The 20,111-nt window shown below is 41.6% G+C and overlaps 1 protein-coding gene across 1 annotated transcript; it reads right to left on the reverse strand.

Moving 5' to 3' along the window:
- Window positions 1-1,814: 1,814 nt before the first annotated feature.
- SKP1 (S-phase kinase associated protein 1) lies at window positions 1,815-18,158 on the reverse strand. The gene is made up of 6 exons (XM_030869620.2): window positions 17,999-18,158; window positions 15,180-15,276; window positions 9,273-9,346; window positions 5,763-5,906; window positions 3,346-3,486; window positions 1,815-2,701 (listed from the first exon to the last, which is right to left on the reverse strand). The coding sequence occupies exons 2-6, from the start codon at window positions 15,274-15,276 to the stop codon at window positions 2,666-2,668; spliced, it is 492 nt and encodes a 163-aa protein (XP_030725480.1). The 5' UTR covers window positions 17,999-18,158; the 3' UTR covers window positions 1,815-2,665.
- Window positions 18,159-20,111: the final 1,953 nt, after the last annotated feature.

The following is a 20,111-nucleotide window of genomic DNA, read 5'->3' on the forward strand; positions in this document are numbered from 1 at the left end:
CACTTCAGGGATCTGTAACCTAAAGGGATGCCTGTGAATCTTTGGAAAAATATAAAAACTGTAAAGCAATACCTACTTTGTATATTAAAAGTAGATTTATGAAGGTGAGCTAATAAAATATAACAGCACCTCGAAAGAGGTTAAGAATTATTAGAAACTGAGAGCACACATCCTTAATCCGTGACAATGTTAGGAAGAAAGTAATAAGCTAACATTCAGAAGGCGGCTGGTTTACTTTCGATCACAAGTGACCCAGAGAATCAATGAAAAGCTGAGAAGCCAAAGGACTGTCACAGAGGAGTCTTCACCACCAAGAGCACCACACTGCAGGTAGCTACAATTTCCAACTTACCCAAGACGAGGTAGGCACTAAGAGGCAGAGGCAGGACTCCAGCCTCAGTTTGACTTCATGCTACAGCATTAGCTCAGAATAACTGGGAAATGAGAGGGCAGACAGGAGACAGTGTGTCTTTGAAGACAGGTTTGCTATTATGGATAATGGGAAAGGGCCACTCACTTTCCTTGGACAAGGTGAGAACCTGGAAAACTCTTGGTAGACATATTAAAGAAATAGAATAACAGGGAAGAGGGAAAAGGGTAGGAAAGTGTTACAGCCAGTTTGATGGGCCTCTTAATATGCCTATGATTTATTTGGGTATGTAATGTCCACAAATTGCCTATTTTCTCTTGGATGAGCTGTCAGATTTCTATTAAACATGAGAGTTTCAGATTATCAGGAATTTTTGTTTGTTTAAAGACAAGGGCCAAGGTCTACAGAAAGTCAAGAAGAGAACAAAATTTTAAACTACTATATTGTCTGTCCACTCAATCTTACATGTTCAGAAAGATCCCAGTATCCTTTAAATATGGGTAGTGATGATATTTAGTCCTATAATTGTAACAATTCTTGGGGGTTACAGATCAACAGCTAATAATAATAGGCTCCCGCTTCCTATAAGCTGATACTTCCTTTCCAAACTAAATAGAGCATATGCTAACAATCCTGAACTTTTAGGAAAGATTTGTTTGTTATGATATTGCGAGGGATATACTTGAGGTAGTTAAACTTTTGGCAAGAGTTGACCATTGGGAAATAGCAGAAAAGAGACACTCCAGCTAGGAGTGAATGCTGCTACCTTCCCCACTAAAACCAGAACAAATGGAAAAACAAGCTTACTTCTGAGTAAAGGGAATCAGGGATTCAGAAGTAGTCGAAGGGTTTGCAATCTTTTTCTGTGAAGAGCCAGAGTAAATATTTTAGGCTTTTTGGTCAAATACACTCTTTGTGTGTCTATTTTTTAACAATCCTTTAAAAATGTAAAAACCATTTTTAACTCACAGACTGCAAAAACAGGTTGTAGGCTAGATTTCACCCCCACACAGGCTGTAGTTTGCTATCTCTGGTACAGACAACAAATGGGGATTTATGTGAGACAGCACATGAAACTTTATTATAAAGGTAGATTTGGGACAAATAAGAGTTGAAGTAAAAGCAAACTACTGTCAAGTAATAATCTGAGCCAGAAGAGGTCACAGTAAACATGAAGAGAACACATTAAGATTACATGTGAATATAGTTAATTCTAACTGGGAAAGTAAGTAAAAAGGGAACACAAGGAGGAAAGAAAAAAAATTAGAAGACAATTAGAACAGAGTCTACCAGAACCTTATTGTTATGTCGCAGCCTCCAGTGAGCTAGGACATGAACTGCCTGCAAGTCTTTTCCAACTGAACAACCATACGTAAACTTAACTTTTAATATTAAGTGAAGAGAAACATTTAAATACACAAAAAGCAAACCATTTACTACCTACTACGTAACTTACTTTTTATTGGAAGTATCTTGCATTTGTGACTGATGCTTTCCGGGTAACGCCATACATTTTAACATTAAAGGTTAAATTATTTTTTACATGCAAGTAGTGTTTATGGTTTTCCCCACATAGGATTACTGATTATAAAAAGATGACACACCACATGGGGTTAAGTGTCTCTTTTAATAGAAAAGCCAGCAAACTGTCTAATTCTGCTTCCTCCCAAACCACAAACTGAGTGGTAAATGAGCCTCTAGCCAACATATTCAAAGCTGAGAGGATTAAAAATGCAAAAATAAGTCCTCAGATCCAATAAAGGGAGCCCTGCTACATACAGGTTAATCAATACCAGTGGACTCCAGGAAGCTGGAAGACATTCTGATAACCCCACTCTGATAACATTTACCTCAATTAGCCTTTTTCCAGTTTCCAACTCATGAATAAAAGATAATACGTTGTTAATTCTATTTCAGAAAATTTTTTGCAAGTTGTTTTATTTACAATGCCAACTTTTAAAAGTCACTAAACTAAAGTTAACTGGACAATAAACTAGGCATAAATTGCTTTACAAAAAGAGGGAAAGCCCAAAATGCCACTTTCTATAGAGAACCCACAGTTTAATTTTATTCAGAGCAAAGAATAAAGAACTTTTGATCATACTAGAAGAAACTGAGCCATAAGTTTGGAATCTGTACTGAAACTACACATGCAATGAGGACAACATTCTGCTAATACAACTGATTTGCTGCTGCATTTGTGGACTGTTTTTCTAATATTAACAATTATAAACAAAGCAGTGCAACTAGTATTTGGAACAATCCTTACAGTGTTACAGCATCAGACACAAAATTTCACTTCTCCTCACACCACTGGTTCTCTTTGCGTACCTAGAAGAAGAGACAGATATAAGGACGTACCTTAAGTAGTCTTTTCTAAGACTACTATCTAATGATTCATCAATAGCCTGTGAGGTGGGTCAGAAGGAAATAGATGGAAAACCGGAAAAACCCAGTTAACAGTACGCTTCCAGGTTACCATTCTTTCCCTCCCCAGTTTTTTATTGTGCCCTGCCGAAATTATCAAGAAAAGCAAAGACAATGGGCAATTACAGCTTTAGTCACCAGAGACAACCTGCATCAACAAAATCATTCTGATCTATTCATTTCTTCCCCATTCACTAAGTTGCTCTGAAGTATCCTGGCACATAATCCATAGGGCCTGCTCTTCTGAAGTCAAATATTGATGGCTTACATGTAAGGTCCCAGGTGCCAAAACTAGTACCTGCTAAGGAACAAATATCAAACAGCACCTTTGGATGAAAACTAATTGTTCTTATGCTTATAAAAGAACAGTATCATCTAAGTGCTTAGACTAAGAGACAGACCAGAATATTTTTAGCATACAGAAGGTACCTATTTTCCCTCAAGTCAAGTCAAGACTCCTTGATATAAATACCTCTTTTCCTAGCATGCTATGGGTTTCAGTCTCTCTTGAAAAGCATTTGATCAAGAACAAGCTGTTAGCCACCTACCTGGGCTTCCTCTTCTTCAGTAAAATCATTTTTGATATTGAATGTCTTTCGAATCTCCTCAGGAGTTTTCCCCTTGATCATATTGGCAACAGTCTTGCAGGTAACATCAAGCAGACCTTTGATGTCTAAGTAGTTTGCTGCCTGTAAAGTAATTGTTGTTTTCATTAAAGTATACTTGATGCTTTAAATTAAATCCAGAATCAGTGACTAACAATCCATATCTAACTTAGCTTAAAATACTAGTTAATTTTAAGAAATTAAATGAATAAATAAATCAAATTCTTCTGTGAAAGATTATTGTATGTCCCATTCTTTGTTATACCTCTGTAATACTGAGTCCTTGCGCTACATTCAGCAAACTACACTACCTCAAATGTCAAAGAATGGCCACTACTGGCAGTTGTGTACGCGTGCACACACACAAACACAAGTTTGTGTTTGACAAAAATATTTAAAGAATTCAGTGATTTTCCTGGTGGTCCAGTGGTTAGGACTCTACGATCTCACTGCCAAGGGCCCAGGTTCAATCCCTGGTTGGGGAACTAAGATCCCGTAAGTAGTTATAGCATTACATTTTACTGACCTTCTGATTCAACTTTTGGTTTCTTTGATTTTCTCTATTGTTTACCTGTTTTCTATTTTACTGATTTCTGCTCTTACCTTTACTACTCCCTTTCTTTGGGATGAAATTCATCTTTCATTAGTTTCTTAAAGTAAAAGCTTAGACTGCTGGGCTTCCCTGGTGGCGCAGTGGTTAGGAGTCCGCCTGCCAATGCAGGGGACGCGGGTTTGTGCCCCGGTCCGGGAGGATTCCACGGCAGCGGCTGGGCCCATGGGCCGGGGCCGCTGGGCCCGCGCGTGCTCTGTGGCGGGAGAGGCCGCAGCAGTGAGAGGCCCGCGTGCCACAAAAAAAAAAAAAAAAAGCTTAGACTGCTGATTTGAAACTTTTCTTTTTTCTTTTTTTTAAAAATATATTTATTTATTTATTTTATTTTTGGCTGCATTGGGTCTTTGCTGCTACACGTGGGCTTTCTCTAGTTGCGGCAAGTGGGAGCTACTCTTCCTTGCAGTGCATGGGCTTCTCATTGTGGTGGCCTGTTACCAAGCACAGGCTCTAGGCACGTGGGCTTCAGTAGCTGTGGCACGAGTGCTCAGTAGTTGTGGCTCACGGGCTGCAGAGCACAGGCTCAGTAGTTGTGGTGCATGGGCTTAGTTGCTCTGCGGCATGTGGGATCTTCCTGGACCAGGGATCGAACCTGTGTTCCCTGCATTGGCAGGCGGATTCTTAACCACTGTGCCACCAGGGAAGCCCCTTTCTTTTCTAATATAGGTGTTTAGGGCTATCAATTTCCCTCTAAATGCTACTTTAGCTTAATCTCACAGATTTTCGTATGTTGTGTTTCATTTCCATTCAGTTTAAAATACTAACTTTTCTTGTGATTTCTTCATTGACTCATTCTTCAGTAATCATTCTTGATTACTAAGAAATGTGTTACTTAGTTTTCAAATATTTGCAGATTTTCCAGATAGCTTTCTGTTACTGATTTCTCATTTCATTCCACTGTGATTAGAAAACATATTTTGTGTGACCTGAATCCTTTCAAATGAGACTTTTTTGTTTGTTTTGTTTTGGCCGTGCCACGCAGCATGTGGGATCTTAGTTCCCCAACCAGATATTGAACCCACACCCCCTGCAATGGAAGCGCAGGAATCTTAACCACTGGACCACCAGGGAAGTTCCCCTGTGACTTGTTTTAAGGCCCACAACATGTCTATCTTGGAAGTATACACTTGAAAAGAATATGAATTCTGCTGTCATTAGTCTTCTACATCCTTATGATTCTCTGTCTACTTGTTTTATCAATTATTTAGAGACAGGTTTTGAAATCTCTAACTATGATTGTGGATTTGCCTACTTAACCTTTAGAGTTCTATTGGTTTTTGTTTCACTTTCTGGAAGTTCTGCTCTTAGGTAGAAAAACATTTAGGATTCTTATGTCCTCGTAATAATGAACAGACCACTTTATCATTATGCAATGACCCTCTTTAATCCTGATAATATTCTTCACTCTGAAATGTACTTTAATATAGTCACTCCAGTTTTCTTTTGGTTATTATTGTTAGCATAATATTATCTTATTCCACCCTTTAAACCTAATTGTGTCTTTATATTTAAAGTGAGTTTTTTGTAGACAGAATAGCTAACTCTTTTCTATCCAATGTGATGACCTCTAACCTTTAATTGTGGTGTTTATAGACTGTTTACATTTAACGTGGTTATTGATACATGGATTTAAATATAGCATTGCAGAGTTTAGAGTTAAAATTCAGTATCAATGAATTTAACAAATTTAACTCTATGAAAAGTGCTAAAGGTATGGACTAGAAATATCTTATACTATGCATTAAAAACATACCAGTATAAGCTCAAAAAGTGTTCCTTGGTCAACTTTCAGGAATTCTTGATCCCAAACAGGGATATCATCTGTTCGCTTTTCTTTGTTCTCATCATCCTCAGGAGGAGGAGGATCATCCTTGTGGTGGGTGCACCACTGAATGACCTACAACAACAAAAGTTCATTCCTATATGGCATTTTATAACAAGGTACTTCGTTCCACTGCTGGGGCAAGGTTATTCCTATACGGGGCTAAGAACTAACTGTAAGTCAACTTGAATAGTAAAGTTAGTAGCCCAGCTTGAAAAGCACAACCCTAGAGTTCATGGAAGATCTTAGATAACAGCGAACCATGAAGACAGATTACTATACTTGACCATACTAATAAAGCTCCTGTGCAAAAAAACACATTAAGTCAGACAGGACAATGACTGGGAAATACCTGCAACATGTACATGCCAGCAATGGATTACCTTATAAAATATAAAATCTTAACAATCTCTACACAGAAATGGGCTAAAGATATGAACAGGCAATTTACAAAATATATCTGAATATGAATAGTCTAAAAGGAGGAAATACTCAGCCTCATTAAATGCAAAATTAACACTACAGATACTACTTTAGACTGTACCCCCAAAAGATAAATAAAAATCAAGATGTCGATACTAATCATTGGCAACAGTGTGAGGATAACATGAACTTTTCTACTATAGAGTGTAAACTGGTATAATCCCTTTGAAAAGTAACCTAGGAGTACCTAGGGAAGCTGAATATGTGCATACACTATCACCAAGCAATTCTAAACACCCTAGACACATGCACAACACTACCCAGTATAAGAACAATGCAGGCAAAGCCCAAAGTTCCCTTAGTAATGGAATGAACACATTAAAGTTTCTAGAAGCTGATTAGCTAGACTGTGCACCATCATACAGACCACAATCTACACTGAAAGTGTTAAGTTACAGAATCTAGGTGGTAGGAAAATGGGTGTTTGCTGTATAATTTAACTTTTCTGTATGATTAACTTTTTTTTTTTAATATTATAATGTTGGGGGAATAAACAATGCTGAGAGAAAATGGGAGAACTGAGAAATCATACTATAAGGATACAAAAAAGGGAAAGAACTACTTCTAGAAGAAAAAGCCAAGCATAAAGGGCTTTAATTAAATAGCTTTTTAAGAAGTATTCCAGGGCTTCCCTGGTGGTGCAGTGGTTGAGAGTTCGCCTGCCGATGCAGGGGACACAGGTTCGTACCCTGGTCCGGGAAGATCCCACACGTCGCGGAGTGGATAGGCCCGTAAGCCATGGTCGCTAGGCCTGCACGTCTGGAGCCTGTGCTCCGCAACCAGAGAAGCCACATCAGTGAGAGGCCCGCGTACCGCAAAAAAAAAAGAAGTAGTATTCCAGTAGTATAAGAAAGAAACCAGGGCTTCCCTGGTGGCGCAGTGGTTGAGAGTCCGCCTGCCGATGCGGTGGACACAGGTTTGTGCCCTGGTCCAGGAAGATTCCACATGCCGCAGAGCGGCTTGGCCTGTGAGCCATGGCTGCTGAGCCTGCGCGTCTGGAGCCTGTGCTCCGCAACGGGAGAGGCCACAACAGTGAGAGGCCCGCGTACCGCAAAAAAAAAAAAAAAGAAAAAAAGAAACCTATGAGTAACATATGGCATTTAAAAAGTCTTAAAAGGCTATATAGGGTTTCCCTGGTGGTGCAGTGGTTAAGAATCCGCCTGCCAATGCACGGGACATGGGCTAGAGCCCTGGTCCAGGAAGATCCCACATGCCGCGGAGCAACTAAGCTGGTGTGCCACAACTACTGAGCCCACACACCTAGAGAGCCCACATGCCACAACTACTGAGCCCGTGTGCCACACCTACTGAAGCCCGCGAGCCACAACTACTGAGCCCGTGAGCCACAACTACCGAAGCCTGCCTGCCTGGAGCCCGTGCTCTGCAACAAGAGAAGCCACCGCAATGAGAAGCCCGTGCACCGCAAGGAAGAGTAGCCCCTGCTCGTCACAACTAAAGAAAGCCCGCGTGCAGCAACGAAGACCCAACGCAGCCAAAAATAAATAAAAAATAGTAATAAAAAAAGGAGATCTAACTAGATAAAAATATAAAGCTGTGAATTGACCTAAGACAAGCAAAGTGGTAAAAACTACATAAAGAACTCGTATAAAAAGCCTATTAAGACTACAAAATGGATGAACCTTGAAAACATTACGCTAAGCGAAATAAGCCAGACACAAAAGAATATCCTATGATCCCATTTTTTATAAGATAGCCCAGTATAGTCAAAGTCACAGAGACAGAATACAGAATAGTGGTTACAAGGGGCTTTTTACCCGGACTAGGGATATTAAAAAGACTGGTAATAGCCAATCATGGTAAGAATATGGAAAAATATGCAATGCAGCTGTATCTCATGCCAGGGTCAAGAGAAAGCATAAAATGCAACTGCATATGGTCAATGACTCTGAAAATTCCTCAGGAAGGGGCCAACTGGAAACGACCATTCCCATCTCTAAGCCTAGCCAGTCTTCCCCACAATGTGGAAACTGGCTGCTGTTTCTTCAGAAGAGCATTCAGTTAAACAGCTGGCTCTATTAAGGAGCCATATGCTCTGAAACACTAAAATCCTATTCAATGTAGAGGGCTGGGGAATTCCCAGGTGGTCCAATGGTTAGGACTCGGTGCTTTCACTGCCACGGGCCCAGGTTCAATCCCTGGTCGGGGAACTAAGATCCCTGCAAGCCACGCACAGTGCAGCCAAAAAAATAATAATATGTAGAGGGCTGTTTATGCTTAGACACAGGGTAAGGTGATCAAATAAAAAAAAAAAGAAACAAACCAAAAAAAGCACATATCTTGTTCTCAAACTCCTTTTTTTTACATTATTTTCATTTTTGGCTGCATTGGGTCTTCGTCGCTGTGTGTGGGCTTTCTCTACTTGCGGCGAGCAGGGGCTACTCTTCGTTGTGGTGCGCGGGCTTCTCATTATGGTGGCTTCTCTTGTTGTGGAGCACGGGCTCTAGGCGCGTGAGCTCAGTAGTTGTGGCTCGCGAGCTCTAGAGCACAGTCTCAGTAGTTGTGGTGCACGGGCTTAGTTGCTCCGTGGCATGTGGGATCTTCCTGGACCAGGGCTCGAACCCGTGTCCCCTGCATTGGCAGGCGGATTCTTAACCACTGACCACCAAGGAAGTCCCTCAAACTCCTTTTGAGGCCTACCATTCAGTAGACAAGCAATACAAAAAAACTCCCCTTTTTGCTAAGCACATACCATTATATTTCAATAATTTAAATGTGTTAATGAAAAAGACTAGACAACTTAAATATTCACAGGGCCTGGTTAAACTAAAATAAATATCTTAGTCATAATCTTACTATATAGTTACTGTTTTTGTTTTGTTTTGTTTTTAAGGAAGCTATCTATATATCAATTAGAAATATCACCAGGAAATTGTTAATGAGAAAAAGGATATATACATATATATATATATATATATAAGGGTATAGATGCTACCTTACCTTTTTTAATATTGCTGCATTAACATTTGGCAAGGGGACTGGATCATCATCTCCTTCATCATCCATTCCCAAATCTAAGTAAACCAGAAGAGAGTTGCCATTATTTTCTAGCCCCATTATAACAACCAGGCTGTTTCAAACAAGTAACTTGTAAGACATGTTATCTGAAAGACTATAAAAAGTACTTTACTAAGAATAGTTCTCTTGAAAGTATTTAAAACCGGCAGTTCCTAGCAACAGCTCCATGAACCACCCAAAACTATATAAAAATGTGTGAGAAGACAAATACAGGATTATATAAAAAGAGTTTTCTTAATTAGGAGGAAAAGTGATTTAATAAGTGGGATTGAGATAACTGGGCAACCACCTGGGAAAAAATTAAAGCTAGACGCTTACCCTTACTCTTTATACCAAACTCTAAATGGACTGCACTCAGGAAAATAAAACAATGTGAGGTATTGCAGAAGTAACAGAATCTCAATCTATTAAAATTTGAAGCCCAAAAATGTATATATACACACACAGACACACACAACAGATCGTGCAGCCACTGACAAAAAACAAGGCAGGCAGCTCCATACATACTGGTATGATTTCAAGATTAAAGTTTTTAAAAGCCAAGTATAAAAGGTAAGTGTTACCTGAATAAAAATGGGAATATACTTATATTTATATTTAAAATATCTTCAAAAGGATATACAAGGAATTGTTAATATTATGTCCAAGGTAGTTAATGAGAACATGGGTTGAGAGACGTAGTTTCAACATATATCCTTTAGTGTTATTCATCACATACATACTACTTATAATTTTGAATATATAGGTTTCTCTAATAAAAAGTCCTAACTTTTAGACTATCAAAGTGGTTGCTGAGCTCCAAAGAGAAAACTTAAAATCCGCATGTTACTTAAAGATTCTAAATAAGAGTATTTTTCAAACCAAATGGGTCCATCCTTCAGTTTCTACAGGACTAAAAAAGAGCTGCCAAAGACACTTATGTAACAGAAGTACCAAGATCAGGGGTCAAAAGTACTGCATTGCTATACTGGTTGTAGCACAGCACCAGTTACATTGACATGGTTAAGTGCTGAGGCATACATTTGAGTCCCTAATATATAGCTGTGCTAGGCAGGGAAGAATCAGCAATGAATACAGGAGGATGGGAGGAACTGTTGCAACTTTAGATAGAGTTGCTCAGGATGCCTCACAGAGAAGATGACATTTTAATTAAAATTCTAAAGGAGAGAACACCTAAGCAGAGGAAATGACAAATGCAAAGGCCTTCTGATAGTGTCCTAAAAACACTAAGGAATCTAGTGTTACAAGAGCAGAGGTAGCCAGGTTGAAAGGAGAAGACAGGGCCCTAATAGGGCCTTCTGCAATTTGGCTACTATATTGGTAAGAGATAGCAGAGAGCAGGAGGGGAAAGAGGGAAACCAATTATGAGGCTAGCAATGACCCAGGCAAGTACAAGTGGCTTGTACAAGGTATATAGCTATGGAAGAAGAAATAGTCCAATTCTGTATGCATTTTGAAGTGAGAGGCAACAGGATTTGCCAACAGATGGAAAGCAGAATGTGAAAGGAGTTAGCGACGGCTAAGGCTTATAACATGAGGAACCAGACGGATGGAGCTGCCATTGGAGTTGCCACTAATTAATATGGGGAAAGTTGACAGAGAACTTGTTTTAGAGGGCAGGGAATCAAGAATTCTAGTTTGGGGACTTCCTTAGTGGCACAGTGGTTAAGAATCCACCTGCCAGTGCAGGGAACACAGGTTCAAGCCCTGGTCCAGGAAGATCCCACATGCCGCGGAGCAACTAAGCCCATGAGCCACAACTACTGAGCCCGCGCGCCCCAACTACTGAAGCCCACGCACCTAGAGCCCGTGCTCTGCAACGAGAAGCCACTGCAGTGAGAAGCCTGTGCACCACAAAGAAGAGTAGCCCCCGCTCGCTGCAACTAGAGAAAGCGCGCACGCAGCAACGAAGACCCAACGCAGCCAAAAATAAATTTAAAAAAGAAAACAATTCTAGTTTAATAAGTTTGAGATATCTATTAGATATTCAATGGTTGACCAAGAAGTTAAATATGCAAGTCTAAAAATCAAAAGAAGAGATTAGAACTGTAGGTAAGTTTGGGAAATGATGTATAAATGATTTATAACACTATGATTCTAGCTGAGGGACTGACTGAGTATTGATACAGTGAAGAGGTACAATGATTAAGCAAACTCCCGGGAACTGAAGGCTTTAAAGATGGGGAGACAGGTTGTCAGTGAGCTAAGTATTAAGTATCCTGAAAGCCAAATGTAGAAGGGACTGATCTACTGTCAAAGGCTATCAGTAAGTCTAGATGAGAAATGAAACAATGCACTTGACAACATGGAGATCAATGAGTTTAACAAGCTTCTCCAGTGAAGTGGTAAAGATGAGAGTATATTCAAAAAGTATTCTATTTTCCTGTATGGGTACATTCACTCATCTCCCCTCTATTCCTCCCCACCAATGCCTTTACCTGATCCCATCTTTGCTGAGAGTAAAACTATAAAATGACAATATTTCAATTTGGATCAAGCCACTTATGCTTTTCTTGAACTAGTATGAAGTATTTTTAACTCAGAGGGCAGAAAAAGAAGTTATACTATGGAAAATACGTGTGTTTGGGGAAATGAACAGATTAGAGGAAATGAAATACAGAAGACCAGCTTGTTTAGATACAAATGTTATTTGGAAGAAGGCTTAAGTCACATTAAAAATAAGGGCCTTACAGTTGTAAAGGATCACTTCTCCAGCATTTAAACCGAGGATTTGAAATGGTTTTTGCTTTTAGACTAAATGCACAAGTACCAACAGTCATTCCTTTAAGCTATTTAGTTTCAAGGACTTCTGAAAGACACCTGTATCCTGATACCACAACCTGGACCTGAAGAAATGAGTCAATCCATGTGTACACATGCCAAGATTTTCACTTCCGATTGTCCACTGATTAGAAGATTTTATTTCAATACACTCCAGTCTTCAAGAGGCTAGAATTCTATATAAACCACTGGTACTTAAGATAAAGCCATTCACCTCTGATGCCCAAAGCTATGAAAGGAAAGAAACATTTTAATTGTTGCTATCTATCATCCACTTGCTTCAGTGATCAAAGTTGGCAGAAAACCTTCAAGCAGCCCTATGTTCCTACACTGGCAAATGCTTCTTTGAAGCAGCACAGGAGAGATTAGTGTGCCAGGCACCAACTAAGATGAAATAAAGCAAGTATTCAGGCAGCAATTTTGTTATCAGTTTCTACATCTTCTAGATAAAGCCTTACTCACCTGCCTTTAGGGACACCTGGGTAACTTTCACACTCTTTCATCAGTGACCATACTATAGTTCTTCATTCAACACGTACTTGATGAACAGTGACTGTGGGTTGTACCAAGGGGTTTACAACTTAATAAAAGTAATCTATGTAAGTCATCAGGGTGCAGGACTGTAAGTGCCACATAACTGGTGTCAATTACCCAAAACAACTTTATGTTCAGCTTTTATTTTCTATTAGAAACCAGGAAAATAACTAAAAAGAAAACCGAAAAGAATATGTTCAGCTTTTATTTTTTATTAGAAAACAGAAGACAAACCTGCAGCTCAGCTTCTGCCTCTACCACACCTAATACTTGCTGTTAGAAGTCTTCTAACTTATTATCCCTGAAATCCTAAGTGACCAGTCTGCAGTATATGAATCTGATAATCACTCTGGTCACTTCAAAATGCCTCCCTTTTCCCTTGGCTTCCTACTCCACATATTCTCTACTTCTGACTTCACTCGTAACAGCCCATCCTGCCCCAACATGGCCACCTGCCAAGCTCATTTACTTCCATATATATATATATATATATATATATATATATATATATATATATATATACACACACTCCTATAACCCACCATACAAAGTCAGTCTATCCCCAGCAGCCTACAACTCAGGGACCAAGATCCACATACTCAACTGACTAGTAGCTTATTACAAAGATCTTTTGAGAGAATCTCTAACATACACAACATGTTCAAGCTCAAAGTCATTTTCTTTCCATTCCTCTCAAACTTGTTGCTCAGCTCTAGCAACTACAAGTATCACAATCACAACCCCAATTAAAAACCTCAATTTCTTTTAAACACATCCTGTCTACTTTACCTCAGAATGATCTCCCAAAACATCTTAATTTTACTAGATTTGAAATATCACCTCACTAGTACTACACACTGCACTCTCCACAAGCCTAAAGAATAACATCAGCCAACAAGTTCCCATAGCACCACTTGGCACAATTTTATTAATGCACTAATTATACCATGTGACCATTAGCCTTGTTTGGTGTCTATCTCCCTGCCTAGTTTATAAATCCTTCAAGAGCAAAGACCACTTCTCACTTACCTTCTTTTCACCGGCACCAGGACTTATTCTTTGCCTGCCTTTCTGCTCTCACTGAACACTGACTACTATATCTCCTGCTAATGCTTGGCATACAACTCTTTAATTAAATATCTATAAGCTACAGATAAACAAAAACTTTTGATATTTGAATGCACTCAGCCCTCCGTATCTGCAGGTCCCACATCCTTGGATTCAAACCGTGGATAGAAAGTATTAAAAAATAAAAATTTTTAAATTCCAGAAAGTTCCAAAAAGCTAAAATTTGAATTTACATAGCATTTATGGTGTTATTAGGTATAAAAATCTAGAGATAATTTAAAGTATAAGGGAGAATGTATGTAGGTTATATGCAAATACCACCCCATTTTATGTTATTTGAGTATCCATGGATTTTGGTATCCATAGGGGGTCCTGGAACCAATCCCCTGCAGATATGGAGACAAATGTACTGAAGAACATTCTTATTACTACTGTTTTTTTTCCACCAATTCTAGAAACTGATTTGTAAGTCTCCATATACTGTTAATGTCTACCAACCCACTGATAATACTAATTAGAGATCCAGGGCTTCCCTGGTGGTGCAGTGGTTAAGAATCCACCTGCCAACGCAGGGGACGTGGGTTTGAGCCCTGGTCCAGAAAGATCCCACATGCCGCGGAGCAACTAAGCCCGTGCGCCACAACCACTGAGCCTGCGCTCTAGAGCCCACGAGCCACAACTTCTGAAGCCTGTGCGCCGAGAGTCTGTGCTCTGCAACAAGAGAAGCCACCGCAATGAGAAGCCCGCGCACCACAAGGAAAAGTAGCCCCCACTCGCCGCAACTAGAGAAAGCCCGCGCGCAGCAACGAAGACCCAACTGAGCCAAAAAGTAATTAATTAATTTAAAAAAAAGAAGAGGGAGATCCATGTTAACTAGTAAAAGTTTCAAAACGTTTCAGGACCTGTTTTCTTGCCTTCCTTCTTTGATGCACTGCATACATGCTTTGCAGCAGTTTCAGAGGAATGACAAAACAGACAAAAGGGAAGACTTGGTTAAAAAAAAAAAAAAGAAAGAAACAGACATCTACTCAGTTTACAATCTACTCAGCTTACTCCGGCTGTTGAAACAAGGTGTTCTATTTAGCTACCATATATAAGGTATCTCTTTTCCAAAGGCTTTACTTTTTGTCATTAGAAATTACGAACGCAAATTTACTTGAAAGAGAAATGGGCCATTGTCTGAGGTTTGGAAGTCATTTCAGCATTAGCTTATGGTATTATCTACCTAATAAGGGAAAAAACTCAGTAATTCAGAAAATGCAGAAAAAACTGACCTGTACCAAAAACAATGCAGTTAATACTTTAAAGAAAAAAAGTAAACTTTACCCCTTCATACCCCTGAGAGTTTTCTGACACTGTTACTTCTGTAGATTTGATGTTCACAGGTTATATCAAGCTACTCATTTCTTTCCCTTTCCTCTGACCCACGTTTTCTAATAAACTTACCTTCCAACATGGTCTTAATAGTCACAGATTGTTTCGCAATTTCAACATCAACTTCAAATATCTCTCCATCAGAACTCTGCAACTTAATTGAAGGCATCTAAAAAAAGGTATTATATTGAATTTGAAATTTAAGAGATATTACTTCTATACAAACTACATTTCAAACTACAGTCTGTTAGACACCTTCTAACTTATTAACCGTAAAACCCTAAGGACCTATAGTATATAACCCTATAAAACACTAAGTGATTATTCACATGCTAGCACACAAGTGTTTCTATAAAAATTCTGTGAAAGTATAACTCCTAGGAACAGAAGCTTTTAAAGCCTGCCCTACTGAATTCATTACTAGTGTAAGTTTTAGAATTAACACTTTATATTTTTGATGCAAACTGTATCTAAAATGGACTTATTCTTTGCCCACCTTTCTGCTCTCACTGAACACTGACTACTCCACCTGCAAACCTGAGGGAGGTGAGTCCAAAATAAACAAAGCTACCCAGATAAGATAGTAATTTTCCCACAGTGAGACTTACCAGTGAAAAATGAGTTCAAATCCAAAGAGTAGATCAGGATATACTTATTTATGTTTGGATCAATGCAAGACCATACACAAAAGAATAAAATATTTTAAGGATAAGCACATGTTGTAAACCTAGTAAATTTCAGAGTCCTTTTTACCTTTCATTATTGATTGTCCAGGTGTCCAAGTTTGAGATCTCCTGCCAAAGTCCTCATAGTAATAACCTATTACTTGCGCCAAAAATGTATTTATTAACTCAGATTAATTATGAGTCATTAGGAAAAAGACACCTCTTACATAAAAGTTAATTAAGCAATTAACTTCAAAAGACTTGAGTTTTGGCAAAAAAACCAAAACAAAAAAACACCTCTTTAAAATTAAAAGTTCTAAGCTTCTAAGCCAGCAATTTCTTACCATATTCAGATTCTTGGGGGAGTGGCGCAGGGGAGGGGGGAACGGCAACAATACCTGACTGTAAAAATTCAAAACCTCTTTAAATTTCAAGTATAGATTTTTTAAAGGTCCATCATAATCCTGCGATGTCGTTATAACTTAAAAACATAGAATTTGGCATTTAAAACACTGATCGAACCTTTTTAGGTCCCAAGACTTAAGACCCATTAAATCAGCTAAAATATTCATTCTGCTTTCCCCAGACAACTGTCTCCATTTCCCAAACAACAAGTTGTTAAGGCAAGGAAGCAAAAAGGTAAAGCTGTTTTAAAAGCAGCCATTTAAATATCCAGCTCTCACCCATCCATGGGTGGAGAGAATCAGATTTCATTTTACAGTTCACAAATATGTCTGCTTTTCCGTGTTGCTCAGTACTTGCCAATAATGCAGTTGTCCTGCTCCATGGAGAAAGACCCAGAGCAAAGAACCTTCTCTGTGACAAGGCAATAACAAAAGGTATCCCCAAAAGAAATATTTTAACGTGAGCTCAATTTTTAATTACGAAACATTCTATGATCTTTTTATGTTCCACAGTACTGGAGCGAACATTATAGAATCAAGAGTCTGGCAACACAGTTGATAAAATTACTTTTAAGCAAGACGAACATTTCATATTTCAAATAACTTTTGATAAACAGCAAGATCTGCTTAGTCATAGTCAAATTCGTCTATTAGGTTACTCCTACGGGAGCTGAGATCTTAATAAATAGCAGAGAAACCATCGGTTAATCTGTAATTCGATGCACTTTGTAACGCTAAACTTGGTACTCAAAGACAACTTTTTTAGTGTTATACAGCTGGAATTCAGAGCAAATTTTCGTATAATGATGGGTGAAATTTTGTTTGACATGCTTTCAAGACCATTCCTTCAATTCCTTATGCTCCAGTACTTGTAAATCACTGAGTGGGTTCTATCAACACCATAAAGGAAAAAAACCTGTTTTAAGTGACCCGAAATTCTGACACCTCTTTTTAGAGGGTAGAGTGAAATCTGCGTTGCTCTATGACACAGAAACATTCTACTGTAACGCTCTGATGAAAAAAATCATGACCCAAAACCTAAACCTGAAGTCTCCATTAAAAAGTAAACCGAAGCAGGTGAATGTCCTACCCCTTCAAAATCCAGGCACCTCGAGTTAGGACTTAGAGCACCTAAAAGCCACACCACTATGACGATGGCATCTGCTATTACAACAATGGTTTCAGCAAGCCCAGGCTGTGGCAAAGTAATGGGAGAGAAATATTCCGAAGGAGCAGGCGGCTCTCTGCCAAGATTCGGACCCAGCACAGTCAGCCAGGACCGGTGACTAGCGACGCTAGATACAGGGGCGAGAAAAGGATGGGTGCCAAGAATCCTGCGCTCCCGGACTACCACGCTTCCTCCGGACACCAAAACAACAAACACGGACACACGCCCACGCTCACGACAGCCCCGGGAACTCCATTAAAAGCCCCGCCGCCACCCTCGCCCTGGCTGCCAGTGGCTGGCAGGCTCAACGCCGAGCGAGGCCCCCGGCCCCAGCCTGGGCCCTCAGTCGAGCCCCGCCACGGCTGACGGTCGCCCCGTGAAGAGAAGGCCTAATCTCGGGTTCGGCTCGCACCTTCTCCCTCCCGCCCGCCCGGGCACCCACGGGGCGCCGTGAAGACGCGAGGCTAGAGGAGGCCTCGCCGAGTCGAGGGGCGGGGTGGGAGAACAAGGCCGACAACGGGTTCCAAAGAGCCTGAGGGAAGGCCAGGCCCAGGTGCCTCCCGCCTCCAGCAGGGCCAAAGCACCAGCGGTGCTGCCACCAGCTCGCAACCCGCGGCGCCACCGCCCCTCCCAGCTCCGTCGGCGGCTACTCACAGTGTTAGGATTCAAGGAGATGGCGGGCCAGAGGCTGAGGAGAGCAGGGCGGCGTCTGCAAAAAAAAAACCACAGAAAAGCGGAGAACAAGGCCAACACTGCGGAGCGGCGCGGCGTCTACCTATATATGAGCGGGCGCAGGCGCCGAGGACCCTTGCGCCCGTCACGTCACAGAGCCGGCGGGGCTGGCCGCCGAGATCGCCTGACGACAGGCGGAGGCAGGCCGGGCGGGCCAGGCGGAGACGCGGCAGGGCGGGGCGAGGCGAGGCGAGGCGCGGCGGGCCTTGATCCTCACCCCCTCCCTCGAAAGCTAGGCTCGGTCTCCTCAAAGCGGGAACGGAGGACTGGCTGTGGTACTTCACGGCCTGCGAGGGTCCTTCAGGCGGGGGCTGTCCTAAGCTGAACTAAAGACCCCAGACCTGAAAAGCCTGGAAGCCGCGAGCGCAGGAGGAGGAGGAGGAAGGGGGAGGGAGGGGGAGGGAGGGGGAGGGAGGGGGAGGAAGGGGGAGGGAGGGGGAGGAAGGGGGAGGGAGGGGGAGGAAGGGGGAGGGAGGGGGAGGGAGGGGGAGGAAGGGGGAGGGAGGGGGAGGGAGGGGGAGGGGGGAGGGAGAGAGAGGTGTTCTCCCGCGTGTGTGTTGAGGATAGTGTTTGGGAGGGGCTTCGGCTCCCTTTCAGGACGGGGAAACTGGGACTCCGAGAAAGAATGGGAGTTGGCCTTTCCAGTCAGCGCTGTGAGATTCTGCTCAGGGTCTCAGTATCCTCCCCTGAACCTAATAGGAGTTAGCTCACTCTCCACAATAATCCGTGCGGTGAAGTATCGTTACCCTTTTTTATTTGTAAGGGAACAGGTTCAGAACGGTTCAGTGGCAGAGCAAGGATTTTTTGATCCTCTTAACCCCTATTGCCTATCGTTGACTTCTGAAGAGGCCTCCAGTCCAAAGTAACAATTGTTGCAGAGAAACCCCAAGTGTATAGAGGAGGCCTCTCTCTGCCAGTGAATATCCATTCATTCAGCAGAAGTGGGGTGGGGGCGTGGAGGGGAGCGGGGCGGTGAAGAGCCACCGGGCGAGATCCTGCAGCGAACCAGGCAGCCAGGATCCAGCCTGCACAGAACTCTTGTATGGGATGCTTCCTGAGGGCTGTGTGATAGTCTCCCTAGGATGAAGCCAACCATTAAGGGAAAGGGGTTAGTCTGAAAATTCCGACCCCGCCCTCCCCCGCCCCATCCTCTCCAGTCAGAGACTGACCAGCTCTACCCTGCTCTGCTTAGGGAACATCGCCACCCCTCCCTAGGAGACGAAGGCGCCAGGCTCAGCTAACCAACAGGCACGTGATGGTATTCCTGACGCCAAAGAAACAAAAGACACTTCCACAGAGGGCCCCCTAAAGAAATCAGAGGCCTACAGCTCTTCTGGGAAGGGACTGGGCAGGGAGGCCAAGCAGCTCCTTGGGTTACCAGGTCTTTGTCTACTAGCTGTGGTATCCAGTGTCTGCCAGGTGCCACAGCTGATGACAGGAAGATGAAAGGACCTACAGCTCTCAGACTTGGTCTCACAACACCGCCCTGCCCTCAGCAGCTCAAGCTTCAGGTCTCCTCCTCAAGACCCACTGGAGCCCCTTTGCTCCCCAGCCTATGGCATACAAGGTGGCACCTTGTAAAGTCTTGCTGAGCATCGTAAGCAGTGCCACATCGCACATCTAGCCTGAGGGTCTAGCACGGGGCCTGGCATAAACTAGGTGTATGTTTTTTCCACACGTCTGTGGTCCCCCAATATTAGAGTCACCAAGAGCTTCTTGTTTTCAAAAAGCACATTTTATTTACTCATGCAGCTATTGTACGCATAGATTATCTCAGGAAAGATACACAAGTAATTTTTGGCCTCAGGGGAGGGGAACTAGGTGACTGGAGAAGAGGGTTGGGGTGATTTTTCACTTTATACCCTTTCTACCTTTTGGATTTTGATCCATATGTATGTATTACCTATTCAAAATTTTCTTTACTTCAAAAAAATTGGCATCAGGTCAAGAAAAATACAGATTCCTGGGCCCGCTCTTGATGTAATGAATCAGACTCCCTGGGGGCAGGCTTTTCTGCCTTTGAACAGGTTCCCCC

Source organism: Globicephala melas, chromosome 3, assembly GCF_963455315.2.
Source record: "Globicephala melas chromosome 3, mGloMel1.2, whole genome shotgun sequence".
Classification (NCBI taxonomy): Eukaryota; Metazoa; Chordata; class Mammalia; order Artiodactyla; family Delphinidae; genus Globicephala; species Globicephala melas.